Below are 23,017 nucleotides of genomic sequence, written 5' to 3'. Positions count from 1 at the left end.
CTCCAGCATGGGCGATGGAGCCAGACCCTGTCTTAAAAAAGAAAAAGACATTATTGGGGATCCATAGGTTTGAATTAGCCAGGCAGATACTAGATACCTGAGGCCATCAGGAAAATCACTTGTGATTAGGCAGAATAAGAACAGGCACTGGAATTACCACTCCATAGGAATAAATTGTCCAGGAAATGAACCAAATTGTGTGTCTTAACATCAGTCTACTCCTTTGTTAGCTTATTTCATAAGCTATTACCATAAATGTAAGTCATTGACTTTGTTTTGTCAATTCAACTTAAAAATTTTGAGGTCATTGTAAGAAATATATACTTGTAAGAAATAACAGAGAGATTCCACCCGGTTTTCCCGATGATAACATCTTGCAAAACAAGGGCAATATCACAACCAAGCCAAGATAAAATAGAAATGATAAGATCAAGATACAGAACATTTCTATCACAATGATCCCATTTGTCCTTACAAGCCATACTCAGTTTCCTCTTGTGTGGGTATAGCTACTCCCACCTTCGTAACCTCTGGTACCAGTGGTCTGTTCTCCATCTCTGTAATTTTGCCAAAATTATGATTGGATTATACTTCCTTTTGGGATTGGCTTTTCACTCAGCATAATGTGGGCATTGATCCAGGTTGTTGCATTAACAGTTCTGTTTTTAGTACTGAGTGGGGTGTCTGTATAGAGGTACCATAGTAAACACCTGTAGAAGGACGTCAGGAATGTTTCCTCTTGTTAGGTATCTAAATAAAGTTGCTGTAAATATTTGTGTGCAGGTTTTTATGTGAACAGGAGTCTTCATTTCTCTTGGATAAATGCCCAGGAATTCCAAAGTTTTCCAGAATAGCTGTATGATTTTACATTTCTGCCAGTAATGTTTGACTGATAGTTTCTCTGCATCTTTCCAGCATTTGATGTTAGTCTTAGCCATTCTGGTAAGAGTGTAGTGATACCTTACTGTGGTTATAACTTACATTGCTCTGATAGCTAATGATGTTAATAATCTTTCTTTTTTGCTGTTGAATTCTGAGAGTTCTTTTTTTTTTTTTGAAATGGTGTCTCGCTGTGTCACCCACCCAGGTTGGAGTGCAGTGGCGTGATCTTGGCTTACTGCAACCTCCGCCTCCCAGCTTCAAGCGATTCTCCTGCCCCAGCCTCTTGAGTAGCTGAGATTACAGGTGCATGCCACCATACCCAGCTAATTTTTGTATTTTTAGTAGAGGTGGGGTTTTATCATGTTAGCCAGGCTGGTCTTGAACTCCTGATCTGTAGTGATCCACCCTCCTCGGCCTCCCAAAGTGCTGGGATTACAGGTGTGAGCCACAGCACCTGGCCAAGAGTTCTTTATATGTTGTAGAAACTCAACCTTTGTCCGATAGGTGGTTTGCAAGTATTTTTGCCTAGTCTGTAGCTTGTGTTTTTATCCTAACGGCCTTTTGCAGAGCTCAATTTTTTTATTTTGTTGAAATCCAGTTCATCAATTTTTCCTTCCATGGATCATGCTTTTGGTGTGAAGTCCAAGAGACCTTTGTCTAGCCTTAGATCCTGAAGAGGTTCTATATATTTTTTAAAGGTTTTGTGGAGTTTTACATTTTACATTTAGTATGTGATCCATTTTGAGTGTATAAAGGGTGAGGTTTAATTCCAAGTTTATTTTTTTTGGCTATGGATATCAACTTGCTATAGCACCTTGTTGAAAAGACTGTTCTTCCTCTATTGAAATACTGTTGTATCTTTGCCAGAATTCAATTGAGCGTATTAGTGTGGGTCTATTACTGGGCTCTCTATTGTGTTCTAGTTGATCTCTGTTCATCTTTTTGCCAGTACCACGCAGTGTTGATTACTGCAGCTATATAGTAAGCTTTGAATTTGAGTAGAAGGATTCTTCCCCTTTTCTCTTTTTCAAAATTATTTTCACTATTCTAGTTCCTTTGCCTTTCCATATAAAATTTAGGATAATTCTATCCTTCTCTACAAAGAAAAGAGTACAGTCATGTGTCACTTAATGACAGGAATACATTCTGAGAAATGCCTCATTAGGTGATTTAATTTTGTGTAAATATCATAGGGTGTACTTCCACAAACCTGGATGGTAGAGCCTGCTGCATACCTAGGCCATACGGTATAGTCATAATCTTGTGGGACCACCATTGTATGTGTGATCCGTTGTTGACCAAAATGTCATTATGCAGCACATGGCTGTACAGATCTTTGATTTTTTTTTTTTTTTTTGAGACAGTTTTGCTCTTGTCACCCAGGCTGGAGTGCAATTTTGCAACCTCAGCTCACTGCAACTATTGCCTCCTGGATTCACGCAATTCTCCTGCCTCGGCCTCCCGAGTACCTGGGATTATAGGCACACCCCACCACACCCGGCTAATTTTTGTATTTATAGAAGAGACGGAGTTTTGCCATGTTGGCCAGGCTGGTCTCGAACTCCTGACCTCAAGTGATCCACCCGCCTTGGCTTCCCAAAGTGCTGGGATTACAGGCGTTAGCTACTGCACCCGGCCAGATCTTTGATTGTTTTTATCAGTGTTGTGTAGTTTTCACATACAAATCTTGCACATGTTCGATTTATTTCTAAGTCATTGGGGCAGGGGAATTACAAGTGATTTTTTTTTTTTTTTTTTTTTTGAGATGGAGTCTTGCACTGTCTCCTGGGCTGGAGTGCAGTGGCGCCATCTCCGCTCACTGCAACCTCTGCCTCCTTGGGTTCAAGCGATTCTCCTGCCTCAGCCTCCCAAGTAGCTGGGATTACAGGTGCCCACCACCATGCTTGGCTAATTTTTTTGTACTTTTTGTAGAGACAGGGTTTCACTATGTTGGCCAGGCTGGTCTCAAACTCCTGACCTCCTGATCCGCCCACATTCCCAAAGTGCTGTGATTACAGGTATGAGCCACTGTGCCTGGCCTACAAGTGATATTTTTAATTTTGGTGCCCACATTCATTGCTAATATATAGAAATACAATTGATTTTTGTGTGATCTTACATCCTGCTATCTTGCTGAATTCACTTATTCTAGGAATTGTTTTGTTGGGGTTTTCTATGTAGACAATTACGTTATCTGCAAATATAGTGTTATTTCTATCTGTATTTTCTCCCATTTTCTTGCCTTATTAACTGACTAGAAGATGCAGCACTGTGTTGAATAAGAATAGTGAGACATCTTTGCCTTGTTATGATCTTTGGGGGAAAACATTCAGTCTTTCACTGTTAAGTATAATGCCAGCTGTAGGGTTTTCGTAGATTGTCAAGTTGAAGAAAGCTCAACTTGATATCCCCTGTTTCATTCCTGATATTGGTAATTTGTGTCCTCTCTCTTTTCTTTGTCAGTCTTGCTAGAGCTTTGTCAGTTTTATTATCTTATCAAAGAACCAGTTCTGCCGGGCGCGGTGGCTCACGCCTGTAATCCCAGCACTTTGGGAGGCCGAGGTGGGCAGATCACCTAAGGTCAGGCATTCGAGACCAACCTGGCAAACATGGTGAAACCCTGTCTCTATTAAAAATATAAAAACTAGCCAAGCGTGGTTGCAGGCGCCTGTAATCCCAGCTACTTGGGAGGCTGAGCCAGGAGAATCGCTTGAACCTGAGAGGCGGAGGTTGCAATGAGCCAAGATTGTGCCACTGCACTCCAGCCTGGGCAACAGAGTGAAACTCCATCTCAAAAACAAAACAATCAGTTCTTTGTTTCATTGACTCCTTCTGTTTTCAATTTCATTTTCTGCTCTCATACTTATTTCCTTCCTTCTGCTTGCTTTGGGGTTTCTTTTGCTCTTATTTTTCTAGTTTCTTTTTGATTTGTTTTATGATTTTTTAGAGACATGGTCTCGCTATGTTGCTCAGGCTGGCCTTGAACTCCTGGGCTCAAGTCATCCTCCCACCTTGGCCTCCTGAGTTGCTAGGACTACAGGTGTGAGCCACCACACCTGGCTTTTTTTCTAGGTTCTTGAGGCAGGAGCTTATATTATGTGAGTTTTTTCTTCCTTTCAAATGTGTGCTCTTAGGGATTTTAGCACTGCTTTTGCTACATGCCGCTGTTTTTGTATGTAGGTATGTATCTGTCTATTTAAAAGAGACAGGTTGTGCTATGGTTGCCCAGACTGGTCTCAAACTTCTGGCCTCAAACAGTCTTCTGGCCCCAGCCTCCAAAGTATCAAACACAGTTTGGTTTTTTGTAATACTTTGAGACGTAATTCACACAACATACTATTCACCCATCAAAAGCATACAATTCAGTGTTTTTCAGTGTATTCAAAGAGTGCAACTATCACAAAAGTCAATATTAAGACATTTTAATCACTCCAAGAAGAAATCTTGGACCCCTTAGCAGTCATTCCCCATTTCTCCCTCCCAACACCCCTAGGCTTATGCAATCACCGATCTATCTTCTGTATGTATAGGATTTGCCTAGTCTAGACACTTCATAGAAATGGAATTCCATTTGTAGGTCTTTTGTGATTTCACTTCACATAGTGTTTCAGAAGTTCATCCATATTGGTTTTTTGTTGTGTTTTAGATGGAGTTTCGCTCTTGTTGCCCAGGCTGGAGTGCATTGGTATGATCTCGGCTCACTGCAACCCCCACCTCCTGGGTTCAAGCAATTCTCCTGCCTCAGCCTCCCGAATAGCTGGGGTTACAGGTGCCCACCACCATGCCCAGCTAATTTTTGTAGTTTTAGTAGAGACGGGGTTTCGCCATGTTGGCCAGGCTGGTCTGAAACTCCTGACCTCAGGTGATCCGCCTGCCTCGGCCTCCCAAAGTGCTGGTATTACAGGCGTCAGTTACTGCAGCTGGCCAGGGTTCATTCATATTGTAACATGTTATCAGTATTTCATTTTTTTGTATTGCCAAATCACATTTCATTGTATGGATATAACACAATTTGTTTATTCTATAGCTGATGCATACTTGTTTCCTCTTGGCTAGTATGAATAATGTTGCTTTGAAAATTCATTTACAAGGTTTTGCATGAACATATGTTTTCATTTTTCTTGGGTACATATATACCTAGAAGTAAAACTGTCGAATCAGATGGTTATTCTTATGTTCAACCTTTTGAGGGAGTACCATACTGTTGTAAAGCAGTCACACCCTATGTATTTCCACCACCAGTGTATGAGTGTTCCGATTTTGCCACACCTTGGCTGACACTTGGTTTTTGGTTTTCATTATAGCCATTCCAGTGGGTGGGAATTAGTAGCTCATTGTGATTTTGATTTGCATTTCCTGATGGCTAATGATGGTGAGCCTCTTACCTCTTTTGAAAAAATGTTTATTACTACTGACCTCAGGTGATCCACCCCCCTCAGCCTCCCAAAGTGCTGGGATTATAGATGTGAGCCACTGCGCCCGGCCCTGGATTCAAATTCTAATCCATTGATTTATATGCCAATCTTTATAACAGTACAATACAGTCTTGATTACTATAGGTTTGTAGTAAGTTTTAAATAAGGAAGGGTGAGTCTTGCAACTTTATTCTTTTTGAAGATTATCTTGGCTGTCCCTTGAATTTTTATATGAATTTTAATATCAGTTCATCAATTTCTGCAGAGTCCAGCTTGGATTTGATAGGAATTGCATTGAATCTATAGATCAATTTGAGGAATATTATAACCTAAAAAATTTGAAATCTTCCAATCCACAAAGGACATCCTTCTATTTAGTTAGTTATTCTTTCATTTCTTTCCACAGTGTTTTTTTAGCTTTCAGTTTATAAATTTTGTACTTATTAAATTTATTTCTGAGGGTTTCATTCTTTTTGATGCTATTGTAAATTGAATTGTTAATTTCACTTTTGGTTTATTTGTTGCTACTAATGCTATATATTTTAATGTGTTGTATTTTCATTTTATTCAGGATAATGCACTTTTCTTGGTGGGGGTGGGTGGCAAGGTCTTGGTCTGTCACCCAGGCTGGAGTGCAAAGGCGTGATCTTGGCTCAATGCAGCCTTGGCCTCCTAGACACAGGCAATCCTCCCACCTCATCCTCCTGCATGGCTGGGACTACAGGCACACACCACCACGCCCAGCTAACTTTTTCATATCTTGTAAAGAGACAGGGTTTCACTATGTTGGCCAGGCTGGTCTTGAACTCCTGGACTCAAGCGATCCTCCGGCCTTGGCCTCCCAAAGTGCTGGGATTACAGGCATGAGCCACCATGCCTAGCCTTTTTTTAATTTCTAGAGACACACGGATTTTTCTCTTTGACCCACAGATTATTTTAAAATGTGGTTTAGTTTCCAAGTGTTTGGAGATTTTCTTGTTATCTTTCTGTTACTGATTTCTAATTTGATTCCATTGTTGTTGGAGAACACATTCTGTATGATTTCCATTCTTTAAATTAGTTGAGATTTGTTTTATGGCCCAGGATATGATCTCTCCTGATAGATGTTCTGTGGACACTTGAATATGTATCTTGCAGCTGTTGGTTGTAGTGTTCTATAAATATCTATTAGATCCTGTTAGTTGATGTTATTGGGGTTTTCTATATCCTTCCTGACTTCCTGTCTACTGCTTTTATCATCATTTAGAGGAACTGAAGCCTCCAACTGTAACTCTGGATTTGTCCATTTCTTATTTCAATTCCTTCAGTTTTTGTTTCACATCTTTTGCAGCTCTATTGTTAGGTACATACACATTTAGGATTTCTGTTTTCTTGATGAATTTGACTCTTAAATCTTTATACTATGTCACTGTCTCTGGTAATTTTCTTTGCTCTGAAGTCTGTCTCACATTAATGTAGCTACTTCTGATTTCTTTTGATTGTTTTCATGATATATTTTTTCCATCTTTTATTGCAACCTTGCCTGTATCCTTATATTTGAAGTGAATTTTTTGTATGCAGCATATAATTGTGTCATATTTCTTAATCCATTCTGATAATCTGTCTTTTAATTGATGTATTTAGACCATTTACATTTAATGTCATTAATGATATTTTAAGACTTAAGTCGGCCATTTTTTTTTGTTTTGCTTTCTGTTTGTGCTGTTTTTGTTTTCTTTTTCCTACTTCCTACTTTCCTGTGAGTTATATAAACATTATTTAAAATGCTGCTTTTCTTTATTTACATAGTTTTGTTTGTTTCTTTGTTTTTGAGATGGAGTCTTGCTCTGTTGCCCAGGCTGGAGTACAATGACATAATCTTGGCTCATGGCAACCTCTGCCTCCTAGGTTCAAGTAATTCTCCTGCCTCAGCCTTCTGGGTACCTTGGATTATAGGGGTGAGCCACCATGCCTGGCTAATTTTTGTATTTCAGACCTTACTTTAAACAATAGCTGTACCACTGACAAAGATTGTAGATAATACAATTCTCTGAGGTTTAGTTTCTTCAAGTATAAGGTCGGGGGTAGAGTGCGGGAATCATGGTGGATGATCCTAATTAAGGTTTGAGGCTTGCGCCTGCATAGGGAAGAATGAGCCCCTAAAGCCATTCCCTGCAGGTTAAGACAAGTCTCCTTATTAATTGTTCAGGAAAGTCTTCAATTAAATTGAAGGGCTGGCATACTGCAACTCCTGCAAGTCCTTAGTCATTATCAGCTTTAGCTGGTTAGAATCAGCTATGATAAACATGTGCTTCAATTTTGCTATCTGGAAGGTAGGTGCTGCTGCAAGTGGAAAGTCTGTCTTTAAGAATATGCACTGCAGCCGGGCGTGGTGGCTCACGCCTGTAATCCCAACACTTTGGGAGACCCAGGCAGGCGGATTGCTTGAGGTCGGGAGTTCAGGACCAGCCTGGCCAACATGGTGAACCACCGTCTCTACTAAAAATACAAAAGATAGCCCGGTGTGGTGCTGCTCATCTGTAATCTCAGCTGCTCAGGAGGCTGAGCAGGAGAATCACTTGAACCTGGGAGGCGGAGGTTGCAGTGAGCCAAGATCCTGCCACTGCACTCCAGCCTGGGCAACTGTTAGAAATGCTTGTTTCCCGGCAACGCAAAGAAATAGCACTCAAACATAAATTTAAATCTCTCAGAAAGACCATTTTTACTTTCTGCAGAAAGGGTACGTCTCACAGATGGAACAATGGTGAAAACCCACTTGAACAAAGGAAAAGCAGACCTATTTATGCCTCACACATTTGGGTCGTCATTACTGCTGTGTCTTGCATCCATTGGCTGGTGCTGGACCTCACAGTCTTAAACTGATACCTGATTTGCTAACATCCTGAAACTTTCCTAAATAGATAAGTGCAAGGGAGGATAAAGAAGGAGAGGAAGTTGCTTATGAAAGGTTTAAGGAAGCAATAACATTTCCAAATAAGGAGGAGCATAAGCTATGAGCTGAGACTTGCTTGGGCCTCTCCAGACATGCCTGAGTAAGCCAAAGCAACTAACTGGCCTAAAGTGTAAGAACTGACAGTTGATAGGAGGCTTTAGAGTAAGAAGTGATTATTCTTAGTGTCTATTATTTTATTTTTAAACCAAGATGAGCTTTGAAGAGGAACTTTTCTACTTTCTACAGCAACAGAGTGAGACTCTGTCTCAAAAAACAACAAACAAAAGAATATGCGCTGCAAAAGCTGGCACGGTGGCTCACGCCTCTAATCCCAGCACTTTGGGAGGCCAAGGGGTGGGGGCGGATCATGAGGTCAGGAGTTCGAGACCAGCAGGGCCAACATGGTGAAACCCCCATCTCTACTAAAAATACAAAAATTAGCCAGGCATGGTGGTGTAGGCCTGTAATCCCAGCTACTCAGAAGGCTGAGGCGGGAGAATCAGTTGAACCTGGGAGGCAGAGGTTGCAGTGAGCCGAGGTCGCACACTGGACGCCAGCCTGGGCAAGAGCGAGACTCCGTATCAAAAAAAAAAAAAAAAAAAAAAAAGACCGCGCTGGAATTTGCTTTATTCAGTGACGATTATATTGATCAGATTTGTCTATGTTGATACTTGTAGGGGATGAAGGAGAGGGAGAAGTCAACGATGACAGCAAATTTTAGTGTAGAGCAACTGAGAGAATGGTGGTGCAGGAAACACAGGGAACAGAAGCGGCTGGGAAGTGGAAATGGAGGTAACATCATGCTGTGGACATTCGGGATCCACAGAGCTGGGTAAAAAGCAGGTTTAACTTACTCCTTATCCCCCTTTAAGATGCTTCTCAAGTAGCCTCACTCCCTAAAACAAACAGATATTTGGCATTGAGCCACATTATTCTGCAGCCGCCATATTTTCTTCCAGGTAGAAGGCAGGCCCTTCCTGGTGTAAACAAACAAGATCGGGCTTGAATGAATGACACTTCTCCCTGATGACCGGCTTCTGGTTTATATCCTGTAACTTGCCCCTCTGTTAATGGGGTTCTTCAAAATCCAGCCTCAGATGCCCTCCTCCCGCAGCGGTGGCCTCCACCGCTGGCCTGGCGAGCTCACGTGGTCCAGCTTGTGCAACTCCGGGTTTCCGGCTTTTGGCCACTCAGGGTTGGACCTGGGACTGGTGCTGGTCGGCCCTGCAGGCGCTGTGGACTGGGAAAGCACAGAGCTTCCCCACCCCGTTCCCGGGACTGGGGCGCTCGCCACGATGCCCCGCCCCACTCCTCACCCCCTGAATGCAGGGCGCTTGCTGCTACTCGGTGGCTCAAGCACCGTCCTCATTCGCTGCCCGCCCCTTTCCCGGGACACTGCGCACGCACCACAGAGCCGCGCCCCTCGCCTCACCCCGCCACCGGGACGCAGAGCGTCAGCCGCCGCGTTTCCGGCGACATCTCGCTGTCATCACCGCGGCTTGCGCGCCCTTGTAGACAGCCCGGGCCTTCGTGAGACCGGTGCGAATTATTTGGGATTATTCTTATTATTTCTGCCACTTTTAACTTTTAGGGATTATTTAGGAGTTTCACGGTCGTCTGCTTTTCGTCCCCCCGATTCAGCCGGGCCTTTAGGCCGTGTGGTCGGTGCTTTTCTCATTGGGTATTTTCTGCTTTTCTTTTCTTTTTTTTTTTTTTTTTTTGAGACGGAGTCTTGCTCTGCCGCCCAGGCTCTGCCGCCCAGGCTGGAGTGCAGTGGCCGGCTCTCAGCTCACTGCAAATTCCGCCTCCCGGGTTCCCGCCATTCTCCTGTCTCAGCCTCCCGAGTAGCTGGGACTACAGGCGCCCGCCTTATCGCCCGGCTAGTTTTTTGTATTTTTTAGTAGAGACGGGGTTTCACCGTATTAGCCAGGATGGTCTCGATCTCCCGACCTCATGATCCGCCCGTCTCGGCCTCCCAAAGTGCTGGGATTACAGGCTTGAGCCACCGCGCCCGGCCCATTTTCTGCTTTTCTTAAAAGAAGTTGTGGACGCGCGGAGTCCCTGACTCCTGAGCAAAGGCTTACCCGTGTAGCATAGTGCTGCCTGGTTTCTTGGTGGTTTTGTTGCTCCATCTGTTTAAAAGCCTCGCTAACTCAGTGCCGCCTCCAGTTAAGAACTGTGGGCAAGATCCCAAGCCCCCTGCCCTTCCCTGTTTTATGGAAACTTAATTTTTTTTTTTTTTTTTGTCCTTGAGGGAGGGTCTCACTCTGTCGCCCAGGCTTGAGTGCAGTAGCCTGAATATGTCTAATTGCAGCTTCTGCCTCCTGGGCTCAAGCCATCCTCCCACTTCAGCCTCCCAAGAAGCTGGGATTACAGGCGCATGCCACCATGCCCGATTGCTTTTTAAATATTTTTTAGTAGACAATGGGTTTCACCATGTTGGCCAGGCTGGTCTCGAACTCCTAACCCCAGGTGATCCGCCTGCCTTGGCCTCCCAAAGTACTGGGATTACAGGCGTGAGCCACTGCACATGGCCTAATTCTTTAAACAGAATAAACGGGGTGTGCATTGCTTTCATCTTGTTAGGCTCGCTGCATGCTGGATACTTTCTGTAGGAAAATAGGAGCTGTTTTTCCAAGGGTGCAATGTCACATGTGAATATGACGTGTTTCCGTATATTTTATCCTCCCTTTCTGCCCTACTAACGAGAACTGTGAGTTGGACACAGAAGTTTCTAAAAAAGTTGAGTATTGAAATTGGCTGTTGCAGCAGGGACGAAAAGCAGCAGTCCTACCTCCCCTCAAAAGAGACATTAAGGTAGTTGGATTAAGGGCACAGGAGTATTTGCTTTTCAACTTTGTGGTAACGTGGGTAGCTAATGAAATGACTAACGCATCACCTGATTATAGAGCTGTCAGTGGATCTTGCTGAGTTTCCTGTGGGCCTATGTGATTAGAACTAAGGTTTTTGTGACAATGGTAGGGATCTGTTCAGCGTTTATTATGTGCTAAGCACCTTTACATGTGACATCCACTGAATAGTCACAACAGCCCCAGGAAATTGGTACCAGTGTTATCCTCATGGTACATGAAGGATACTGAGATTTAGGTTGCGTAGCTTGCGGGTTGGACACACTTCTTTCTGACTGCTGGAGAGCTGTGCTTTTAACCACCTCTGATCCAGCTTGTTTTCTGCAGGTGCAGGCCTGGGGTAGTCTCCCGTCTGGACAGAGAAGAGAAGAATGCAGGACACCGGCTCAGTGTGAGTGGACAGGAAATGGGTATGGAGTAGCCAGGAGCTTCTGGAAACCAGAGTTCCTTTCCTCAGCTGAAAAGAACCCTAAGAGTAGACTGCCTGGGATTGCGTGGGGGATGGGAGGATCACTGGACCTGTGGGCCAGAGACTTGGGTTTGAGTCCCAGCTCTGGCTTTGCTGAGATGTGTGACTCTCAGAAAGTCATCCAACCTCTGTGGGCCTTATTTTCAGTGATAGAACCTGTGGGGAATGATTACCTTTTAGTCCCATCCTATGGCAATATGGTTTGTTTTTAAAGCCAGGTTAGCACTGACTTCTCTCTCGTGTTTTCAGAGTGCCTTTGCATTGGTTTGGCTTTGGCTACGCAGCACTGGTTGCTTCTGGTGGGATTATTGGCTATGTAAAAGCAGGTATGGTTTTGTTGTTACTTAGCCTCTTAACATCTTCAACGTTGTTCCAGTGAAATGTGAGTGCCTGGGTCCCTGAGAAGCAAGCTCGTTTGAGTTAGGTGTGCTGTAGGTCCCCAAGCTGGAGTGCAGGCTTCCTTGTCAGTGTTGCAGCTCCTGCACTTGCCTTCTGGTTATCTGGCGAAGCTGAGCTGGGCCTCTTGTGGAATTACTTGTTTTTGCCTCTTTATCTAAAGATAGGCAGGGGTGGTTGTAGTTTGTTGTTATCATTGAGTACCGTGCATCAGCCACGACCCCCAAGTGCCATCTCTGGGCTCAGGTAGGAGGAAACCTCTGGTCTACACAGACTGGTATTTTGAAGTCTCTTCATTATGCCAGGCAGGGGTGTGTGAGTGGCTGTGCTTGTTTCTGCCCCCTAGTCCTTGCCTGCATTCCCATCCCAACCCCTGCACCAGAATTCTTATTCTCCAGGTCTTTGTATTTTTATTTAATTGACTGACCCTATTTCCCTCTCCTTTTGTGATTTGCTGGAAGTCCTGCATATACACAGTTCCATCCCTTCACGATTGATCAGGCCTGTTTAGAAAGAAGGCCTAGCCACTAGCCACTAGTTCCATCTAAGGAGGGAAGATGGCCTTCTTTCCTTTCCTTAGATGGAAGTGCCCTGCCTATTAGAGGAGAGAAAAATGGGGTGGGAAGACTCTGACTTCTCTGAGAAGATAGCACACTCCCCGAAACATCTTCCTGCTTGAGTCCACCTTGGCTATAAGCTGTGTTGAGAATTCTCTGTGCTGTCCTCCTTTTAGGGATGGGGGTCTGGTGGATTCCGTTAGTAAAATAAGTGCCTCATGTTAAAAATGCGAGCTGTGTTTGCTTCCCTTTAGGCAGCGTGCCGTCCCTGGCTGCGGGACTGCTCTTCGGCAGCCTAGCTGGCCTGGGTGCTTACCAGCTGTCTCAGGATCCAAGGAACGTTTGGGTTTTCCTAGGTATGTCTGCTTCAGCGTCTCCTTAGGGCAGCTGTGTATCCAGAATACTCTTTTCCAAACGACCCTGGTTTGGTGGGATGGGGTGAGGTCTTCACACTTAACTTATGACAGTTTCACTTCTTCTACCAAGTCCTCAGAAAGTTTTAAAATGAGGGTGCAGAGGCAGGATTTGTGCTGGTTTTTGTTTATCTTTTATGTATAGAACATGGAAGGATTTCCATACCTCGTGAATGTATTTACCCAGTAGCATTAAACTTCTATAAGGCAAATGTGTCAGCCGTTGAGGTTGCCCATGGAAGACCACTGGCCTCAGCATCCCTAAGTCATCACACATCTGGGTTAGGTTTGCATCCGAGTTGCAATTTCTCCATTTGAAAATCACCTCTGGGCCGGGCGCGGTGGCTCAAGCCTGTAATCCCAGCACTTTGGGAGGCCGAGACTGGCAGATCATGAGGTCAGAAGATCGAGACCATCCTGGATAACACGGTGAAACCCCGTCTCTACTAAAAGATATAAAAAACTAGCTGGGCGAGGTGGCGGGCGCCTGTAGTCCCAGCTACACGGGGGAGGCTGAGGCAGGAGAATGGCGTAAACCTGGGAGGCGGAGCTTGAAGTGACCTGAGATCCGGCCACTGCACTCCAGCCTGGGCGACAGAGCAAAACTTCGTCTCAAAAAAAAGAAAAAAAGAAAAAAAAAGAAAATCACCTCTTTAGCAGTTAGCTAAATGTGACTGCGGTGGCTCACACCAGTACTCCCAGCACTTTGGAAGGCCGAGGTGAGCGGATCACAAGGTGAGGAGTTCAAGACCAGCCTGCCCAACATGGTGAAACTCCGTCTCTACTAAAAATACAAAAATTAGCTGGATATGGTGGCAGGCGCCTGTAGTCCCAGCTACTTGGGAGGCTGAGGCAGGAGAATCGCTTGAACCTGGGAGGCAGAGATTGCAGTGAGCTGAGATCACGCCACTGCACTCCAGCCTGGGAGAGCAAGACTCGGTGTCAAAAAACAAAAAACATGGGCATAGAAGCAGAACTGGAAATGCACCCTGTGAGCGGCATGGACAGTGAGTGGGGTGGGGGACCGAGGAGTCCTCCTTATCAGGGTGGCTTTTAGCACATTTCTGTGGGGCTCCACCCATGTGTCAGACGCTGCTAGGAGTGTGGGTTCCTCACTGTCTCCACAAACCCCATGTGAGAATGAGTGCCATGTGGGAGGGAGAAGCCGTGTGATCTGTACACATCAGCCGGGTTGGGAAGGGAGGTCAGTGATGGCTAATGGGGTGTGCTGAGGAAGGAGGTACGTCCAGGTCCCCGCTCTGCCTAACAGCTCCCTCCCTCATGCTCCAAAATGACTTTCAGCCTGCATTTTTCCTTTCTGTGATTGTGCTCCACTCAGCAAATGACCTCATGCCTACTTCAGGGAAAAAAATAGCAGCCATCAGGTGGGGATTCCCTGGAGCCTTTAATCTCCAAGCCTCACCTCGTCCTGTTTTCCCTCCTGTCCAACACCAGTGTCCTCCTCTGGGCTTTGGGTGTCTTCTCCCTGACCTTCTCCAGACCTTTACACCGGCAAGGATCCTGTCTTGTATTTGTAGTCCTCCTTTTAGGTGGATCCACCCATTGATATTCAGATGTACTTGTCTCCTTCCCCTTCATAAAATTCCCTTTTTTTGAGACAGAGTCTCACTGTATTGCCCAGGCCAGAGTGTAGTGGCACAGTCTTGGCTCACTGCAACCTCCACCTACCGGGTTCAAGCAATTCTCCTGTCTCAGTGTTCCGGGTAGCTGGGATTCAGGCGTCCGCCAACATGCCCAGCTGATTTTTCTATTGTTAGTAGAGACAGGAGTTTCACCATGTTGTCCAGGCTGGTTTATAACTCCTGACCTCAGGTTTGGGAGGCCGAGGAGGGTGGATTGCCTGAGCTCAGGAGTTCGAGACCACCATGGGCAACATGGTGAAACCGGGTCTTTAATAAAATAAAATAAAGTTAGCCAGATGTGGTGGCGGGCGCCTGTGGTCTGAGCTACTCAGGAGGCTGAGACTTGAGAATTGCTTGATCCCGGCAGTTGCAGGTTGCAGTGAGCCAAGATCACACCACTGCACTCTAGCCTGGGCGACAGAGCAAGAATCTGTCTCAAAAACAAACAGAAAATGCGACTCTGTTCATGTATCCTTCTGCTTAGTAGCCTTTAACGGCTTCTCATTGCTCTTAGGATGAAAACCCAATCCCTAGTGTGGCCTTCAAGGCTCCATGTGGTCTGGCCCCTCTTACTTGACCTCTGTGCCACACTGGCCTTTTAAGGTGAATGTGCCATGCTCCCTGTCACCACAGGGCCTCTGCATATACTGTCCCCTCTGCCTGGAATAGGCCTTCCCATCCTTCAGCTCATTAATTCCTGCCGTAATTTCAGATCTCAGCCAATCTTCACTTTTTTGGCTAAGCCTTTTTATTTGTGTGTGTCTTTAAAGTCTGTCCCATCAGACCTGAAGCACTGTAAAAGGGCAGAGACAGTTATGATTACCTTTGTATTCTCCAGCACCTAGCACAGCGCTTGACATGTAGTAGGTGCTTTGACAGATACCCAGTGGGAATTGTGTGCAGGGTAGAGGAAATAGCATCTGCGGGGCATGAGAAACAGCAGCATTTTGGAGAAAACTAACGCATTGATGGCTAAAGTGTGGGTTTTGCAGAAGACAAGTGGTAAGAGATGAGGCTGGAAGGGCAGGCAGGGCCCAGGCTGTGAAGGGCTCTATTTGGCCAGTATTGGTACTTGGACCCATAGGATGTGGGCAGCCAGTAATCTCCACCCACTTGGTGAAGGAGGAATAAGCATAGGGTGAGGTGTGAGCCTTGAGAGATGGGTGGGGCTTGGCCCACTTCTGATTCCCCTGCATAGAAGATGTAATGAGTTTTAACCCTTCTTTATATTTTTTTCATCAGCTACATCTGGTACCTTGGCTGGCATTATGGGAATGAGATTCTACAACTCTGGAAAATTCATGCCTGCAGGTTTAATTGCAGGTGCCAGGTACTTTACATTTGTTACTCCTCTTTACCATGTAGAGTTCAGTTTATTCCCCAGGATACTATATGCATTCAAAACCTAACTTGTTTCAGGATATCTGATGCTATGCATCAACTGACATTTGATATATACACTAATAGGAAATGTTTCAAAAACAATCGCTGGTTTAATGTCAAAATGGCATGAGTATATCCATTCACTGTGGAAATGGGTTTGTTCGCATGTTTGCTTTCCGGTCCATCCTGGCTCCTCCCTATATGGTGGCAGAAGTTTTCCTGCAAAGCCATGACTGCAGCCTTTTGTGTGACTTGCATGGAAGATGCGGGGGTCCCATATTTCTTAGATGTGTAGATGTCTTTTACAGAAAATTTTGCTAAAAGGGAATTTTGATTGAATCCTCTTTTCTAATTTTTTTTTTTTTTGAGACAGAGTATCGCTCTGTCACCCAGGATGGAGTGCAATGGTGTGATCTCTGCTCACTGCAATCACCATCCGCCTTCCGGGTTCAAGTGATTCTCATGCCTCAGCCTCTGGAGTAACTGGGATTACAGGCGTGCACCACCACACTTGGCTCATTTTTGTTGTTTTGGTGGAGACGGTGTTTCACCACGTTAGCCAGGCTGGTCTCGAACTCCTAATCTCATGATCCGCCCACCTTGGCCTCCCAAAATGCTGGGATTACAGGCATGACCCACTGCTCCCGGCCCTGTTTTCTAATTTTGATTATAAAACCTAAACCAAATTGTGGCTTTTAAAAAATTTAGTTATGGCCAGGCATAGTGGCTCACGCCTGTAATCCCAGTACTTTGGGAGGCCGAGGCTGGCGGATCACCTGAGGTCAGGGGTTCAAGACCATCCTGGCCAACATGGTGAAACCCCATCTCTATGAAAACTACAAAAATTAGCCGGGTGTGGTAGTGGGCACTTGTAATCCCAGCTACACGGGAGGCTGAAGCAGGGAGAATTGCTTGAACCTGGGAAGCGGAGATTACAGTGAGCTGAGATCATGCCACTGCACTCCAGCCTGGGGGACAGAGCAAGAGTCCATCTCAAAACAAAAAACAAAAAAAATTTAGTTGTAGGCCAGGTTTGGTGGCTCACGCCTATAATCCCAGCACTTTGGGAGGCCAGAGCAGCCAGATCACTTGAGGTCAGGAGTTCAAGACCAGTCTGCCCACATGGTGAAACCCCATCTCTATGAAAAAATACAAAAATGAGCCGGGCGTGATGGTGCATACCTGTAATCCCAGCTACTTGGGACACTGAGTCAGGAAAATTGCTTGAACCTGGGAGGCAGAGGTTGCAGTGAGCCGAAATTGTGCCGCTGAACTCCAGCCTGGGCAACAGAGGTGAGTGAGACTCTGTATCAAAAGAAAAAAAAAATTTAACCTTCTTAAAAACAAAAAATTTAGTTGTTAAGTATTATAAAGACATCCTGAAGGCAGGGGCATTTTTTAAAATCTGTTTTGGAGAAAAATTGCATACTCTGATCATAGTCGTGATGCTACCAGTATAATGTTATACCTGAAGCAAAAGAGTCAGTGTGGAGCAAGGTCTAGAGCAGTAAACTGAGAGGCTGGAGATTTGACCATTAATCAGATCCCTGAGGGTGGGGCGGCCTTGCTCTCTCTTGCCTCCGTTTCTTCATCTGTTCAAATTATTGGCAGATGGATTAGGATCCAGCTCATGTGTGCTATTTTAAGACCTCAGTATGAGACTGTCCCTTGGCTTGCTTTTCCTCTGGTTCCTCCAGGGATGGAAATTTTACCTCTGACCACTCTTGCCTTAGTACCTCCTCCCCCACGCAGTTGTGAGGAACCTGCAGAGTTTAGTTCCTTAAAAACATAGCTGCCTGTTCTGTCCTTTACCTGACGTTTTCTGTCTTGTTTCTTTTAAACAGTTTGCTGATGGCCGCCAAAGTTGGAGTTAGTATGTTCAACAGACCCCATTAGCAGAAGTCATGTTCCAGCTCTCACTGATGAAGGATTAAAAATCTGCATCTTCCACTATTTTCAATGTATTAAGAGAACTAAGTGCAGCATTTTTGCATCTGACATTTTACCTAAAAAAAAAGACACCAACCTTGGTGGAGGGGTGGAAAATCAGTTGTTACCATTGTAACCCTACAGAGGTTATAATGAGGATGTAACATGAGCTTATGGAGACCCTCATAGAGCTCGATTCTTGTGTATCGATGTTATCTCTTCTTTCTGTATCTATAGGTAAATCTCAAGGGTAAAATGTTAGGTGTCAACTTTGAGGGCCCTGAAACCCCATTCCGTGCTCTGAGGAACAGTGTGAAAAAATCTCTTATGAGATTTAGAATATCTGTTCTTTTGCTCATCTTAGATTACAGACTGACTTTGAAATTATGTTAAGTGAAATATCAATGAAAATAAAGTTTACTATAAATAATATTTCCTATGGGGTCTTCATTGCCAGAGCTGTCTAGTTCATAGAATGAGATGTTGCTAGCAGCAAGATATAGAAACTTGAAAGTATTTTGTTAATATTTAGAAATTACCTATTTTGAATAACTTAAGGACCAAGGAAAGTTATTTGATTGTACATTGCATTGAAGCTTGTTTCAAAAATGACCTCTGAGGATTTTTTGTTTTTCAAGAGACAAGGTCTTTCTCTGTCACCTAGGTTGGAGAGCAGTAGTGCAATCATATGTCACTATAACCTCAAACTCTTGGATTTAATCATCCCACCTCAGCCTCCTGAATAGCTGGTACTACTGGTGCATACCACCACACCCGGCTAATGTATGTTATTTTTTTTGTAGAGATGGGGTCTTGCTCTGTTGCCCAGGCTGGTCTCAAACTCCTGGTCTCAAGTGATCCTCTCGCCTTGGCCTCCCAAAATGTACTGGAGTAATAAGCATGACCTACTGAGGTTTTCTTCTTTCTTTTTTTTTTTTTTTGAGACGGAGTTTTGCTCTTGTTGCCCAGGCTGGAGTGCAATGCCACAATCTTGGCTCACCACAACCTCTGCCTCCCGGGTTCAAGCAATTCTCCTGCCTCAGATTCCTGAGTACCTGGAATTACAGGCATGCGCCACCAGGCCTGGCTAATTGTATTTTTAGTACAGACGGGGTTTCTCCATGTTGGTCGACCTGGTCTCAAACTCTCAACCTCAAGTGATCTGCCTGCCTCGGCCTCCCAAAGTGCTGGGATTACAGGTGTGAGCCACCATGCCTCGCGGCCACTGAGGATTTCTAAGGTTAGGACTGTGGGCCGGGCACGGTGGCTAACTCCTGTAATCCCAACACTTTGGGAAGCCGAGGCAGGCAGGTCACAAGGTCAGGAGTTCGAGACCAGCATGGCCAAAATGCTGAAACCCCCATCTACTAAAAAATACAAAAATTAACCAGGTGTGGTGGTGGGTGCCTGTAGTCCCAGCTACTCGAGAGGCTGAGGCTGGAGAATCACTTGAACCCAGGAGGCGGAGGTTGCAGTGAGCCAAGACCGCGCCACTGCACTCCAGCCTGGGCGACAAGACTCCGTCTCAAAAAGAAAGGACTGTGTAGCAAAATTAAAAGCTGATTTTGTTGTTGTTGTCGTTAATTAGTTCGTACATAAATGTGAAACTAGAATACGCATCTAGAGCTTGAATCATCTAGTTTGGTGTCTGCGTTGGACACGTTCACTGGATACTGGTACTGTTTCAACATGAAGAATTAACTCATTCTGCTACCCCTTGCTTTAGTTTTCATTCCCTCTTTAAAAAGGAAAGCATACTTAACTACTGTTCTCTACCCTAACTGTTCCTGCTTTAGAGTATAGTTCAGACACTTTATGTATTTGCCTAAGCCCCTTGAAAGTGGTCCTAGTTTTCCATCCTTTTTTATAGGACTCTGGACAATTGAGGGCACTTGTGTTGCAGTGGTAGAGGCATCAGAAGGCCATAGACCATCCAAAGCTACCAGCCTCCCAGGCTTCCATAGCTAAGAGTTTGAATCACGGTGTTGGCCCTGTTTTCATCTATCATGGAGTGTTTCCAAAGGCCCCCCTTTTTTGCCACTTTCAGTCCTAGAGGAGCACCTGAATCCTGAATGACAAGGTTCCCTGAAGGTGGGAGTTAGTTTAGGTGCCAAGTAGATCCCTGTGTGACTATTTGGTCCTCAGCAATCAGCCTGGAAAATTCTAAGGCAGCCCACAGATGAGAGGCAGGAGGTCTTCATAGCCCTTGCCAAATCCCCTTGTCCCTGCTTCTCTGCAAAGGTCCCGGAGTATTTACTGCCTAAGGGTTGCGCTGGGTCCTAGCAGTGCAAGGAACAAGCCATGGTGCTTGCTCTTCTGGAGTCTAGTGGAGGAGGCGGACGTCTAAACAAAGGCGGTATAGAAATAAGTGTATAATGGAGGTAGATCCCTATTACTGTGGGGGCACACGGAGGGGAGTGGGCATTTCTGTTTAGGGAGTCAAGGTAGGCTTCACAAAGGAACCAATAGTTAAACTGAGCCTTGTCAGCTGATTCACAAGTCAGTTGATGTGAACTCCTTTTGTAAGTTGTCTGTGAGGATTTCATAGACAAGGACGGGGCAAATGTGTCATGTAGATGGAGCAATACATACAGTGCCTCGAAGGCATGAAACTATGTACTACAACTGGGTTCAACCCTTTCCTTAGAGATCTAATTCTTTTTAATGGCTTTTAAGTTGTACGGATGTTTACTATTTACCATTCCCCTACTCATAGAAATATGTCTTATTTAATGCCTTTGATAGCTGGGCGTGGTGGCTCATACCTGTAATCCCTGCACTTTGGGAGGCCGAGGTGGGTAGATCACGGGGTCCAGAGATCGAGACCATCCTGGCCGATATGGTGAAACCCGTCTCTACCAAAAATACAAAAATTAGCTGGGCGTGGTGGCGGGCACCTGTAGTCACAGCTACTCAGGAAGCTGAGGCAGGAGAGTCGCTTGAACCTGGGAGGCCGAGGTTGCAGTGAGCCGAGATCATGCCACTGCACTCCAGCCCAGGTGACAGAGCAAGACTCTGTCTCAAAAACAAAAACAAAAAACAAACAAAAACGGCCGGGCATGGTGGCTCATGCCTGTAATCCCAGCACTTTGGGTGGCTGAGGAGGGCAGATCACAAGGTCAGGAGATCCAGATCATCCTGGCTAATATAGTGAAACCCCATCTCTACTAAAAATACAAAAAATTAGCTGGGTGTCATGGCGGGCACCTGTAGTCCCAGCTACTCGGGAGGCTGAGGCAGGAGAATCGCTTGAACCCGGGAGGCCAAGGTTGCAGTGAGGGGAGATCATGCCACTGCACTTCAGCCTGAGTGAGACTCCGTCACAAAAAAAAAAAAAAAAAAAAAAAAAAAAAAAAAAAAAAAGGTGGTGTACCAAGGAATATCTTTGGAAATCCCCATGAACATGTGCAAAGGAATCTGTAGGTTACATTTCTAAACACTGAGTCAAAGCATCTCAGCAGTTACAATTGTGATTGCCCTCAGAAGAAAATGCACCAATTTACCCTCCTCCCAGTGATGGCTAACTTTGTGGAATTGGACGTTTTAAAAATTTTTGACACATGAAGCTAGGAGTCTGAAAACTTTTTCTGTAAAGGGCCAGATATGAATATTTTAGGCTTCGCAGGCCATCTCTGTCCCAGCTGCTCACCTCTGCCTTTGTAGAATGAAAGCAGCCGTAACCAATAGATAAACAAACGAGGGTGACTGTTCCAATAAAACTGTACTTAGGAGCCTTGAAATCTGGATTACATATAATTTCTACATATTACAAAATAGTAATCTTATTTTGATTTTCTTCAACCATTTAAAAATGCAAAACCGTTCTTAGATTGCTGTCTGCACAAAAACAGGCAATGGACTAGAATTGACTCGCTGACCATAGTCATGCCACCTGCTGATCTACCCCCAAAATGTTATCTAATGGTTTCAGTGATTTAGTTATGAATTATTAAGCATCTTTCATACATTTATTGGCCAGTTATATTTTTTCTGTGAGCAGCCTTTCATCCCTTTTGTCCATGTTTTTGGTTTTTTTTATTTTTTAATTGAAAACACTGGATAGTCTGAGACTTTCTATATAGTATAAAAATGTGTTCCCTATCATATGTATTGAAAATATTTTCCTCTCACTTGTTATTTATGTCTTGATTTTATTTATTTATTTTTGCTGTTGTACAGAAAGAAAACATTTATGAAATCAAATTTATTATATTTTCTTTATGGCTTTCAGATTGAAAACACTATTGCAAATTTTTTTTTTTTTTTTTTTTTTTTTTTGAGACAGAGTCTTGTTCTGTCGCCCAGGCAGGAGTGCAGTGGCATGATCTTGGCTCATTGCAACCTCTGCCTCCCGGGTTCAAGCAATTCTTCTGCCTCAGTCTCCTGAGTAGCTGGGACTACAGGCATGTGCCACCATGCCTGGCTAATTATTTGTATTTTTAGTAGAGACGGGGTTTCACCATGTTAGTCAGGATGGTCTCGATCTCCTGACCTCGTGATACACCCTCCTCGGTCTCCCAAAGTGCTGGGATTACAGGTGTGAGCCACTGCGCCCGGCCACCACTGCCAAATTATAACTGAGACAGCGGAAGAGATCTGACCTAACACGTCATCTTGCTTCTTCTAGCCTCCAAGCTGTCCTTGTTCATTCCGGTGTGGGCTGAACTAACTGTGGGAAGAACTTCGTTTATAGTTTATTTATTTTTTTCTGAGTTGGAGTCTTACTCCGTTGCCTAGGCTGGAGTGCAGTGGCACGATCTCAGCTCACTGCAACCTCTGCATCCTGGGTTCAAGGGATTCGCCTGCTTCAGCCTCCCAAGTAGCTGGGATTACAGGCGCATGCCACCATGCCTGGTTAATTTTGTATTTTTAATAAAGACGGGGGTTTCCAAACACCGCATGTTCTCACTCATAGGTGGGAATTGAACAATGAGAACACTTGGACACAGGAAAGGGAACATCACACACTGCGGCCTGTTGTGGGGTGGGGGTAGTGGGGAGGGATAGCATTAGGAGATATACCTAATGTAAATGACAAGTTAATGGGTGCAGCACACCAACATGGCACATGTATACATATGTAACAAGCTTGCACGTTGTGCACATGTACCCTAGAACATAAAGTATA

The 23,017-nt window shown here is 44.7% G+C and overlaps 1 protein-coding gene across 4 annotated transcripts; it reads left to right on the top strand.

Annotated features, from left to right (window-relative positions):
• The first annotated feature begins 4,379 nt into the window (after window positions 1-4,379).
• Window positions 4,380-22,332, top strand: TMEM14C (transmembrane protein 14C). 4 transcript variants are annotated; one of them, XM_030928754.1, is made up of 6 exons: window positions 4,380-4,402; window positions 11,818-11,894; window positions 12,776-12,877; window positions 15,820-15,907; window positions 18,695-18,699; window positions 22,175-22,332. In XM_030928754.1, exons 1-6 carry the CDS (start codon window positions 4,380-4,382, stop codon window positions 22,330-22,332), a joined length of 453 nt encoding a protein of 150 aa, XP_030784614.1. The 4 variants fall into 4 exon arrangements, with proteins under 4 accessions (XP_030784614.1, XP_030784615.1, XP_030784613.1 ...); XM_010357156.2 differs by lacking the exons at window positions 4,380-4,402; window positions 18,695-18,699; window positions 22,175-22,332 and adding exons at window positions 9,456-9,768; window positions 11,427-11,490; window positions 17,805-18,321; XM_030928755.1 differs by lacking the exon at window positions 12,776-12,877.
• The last annotated feature ends 685 nt before the right edge of the window (window positions 22,333-23,017 follow it).

Source organism: Rhinopithecus roxellana, chromosome 4 (genome assembly GCF_007565055.1).
Source record: "Rhinopithecus roxellana isolate Shanxi Qingling chromosome 4, ASM756505v1, whole genome shotgun sequence".
Classification (NCBI taxonomy): domain Eukaryota; kingdom Metazoa; phylum Chordata; class Mammalia; order Primates; family Cercopithecidae; genus Rhinopithecus; species Rhinopithecus roxellana.
Note: the sequence above shows the minus strand (reverse complement) of the source record. Positions and strands in the feature narration are given on the sequence as shown.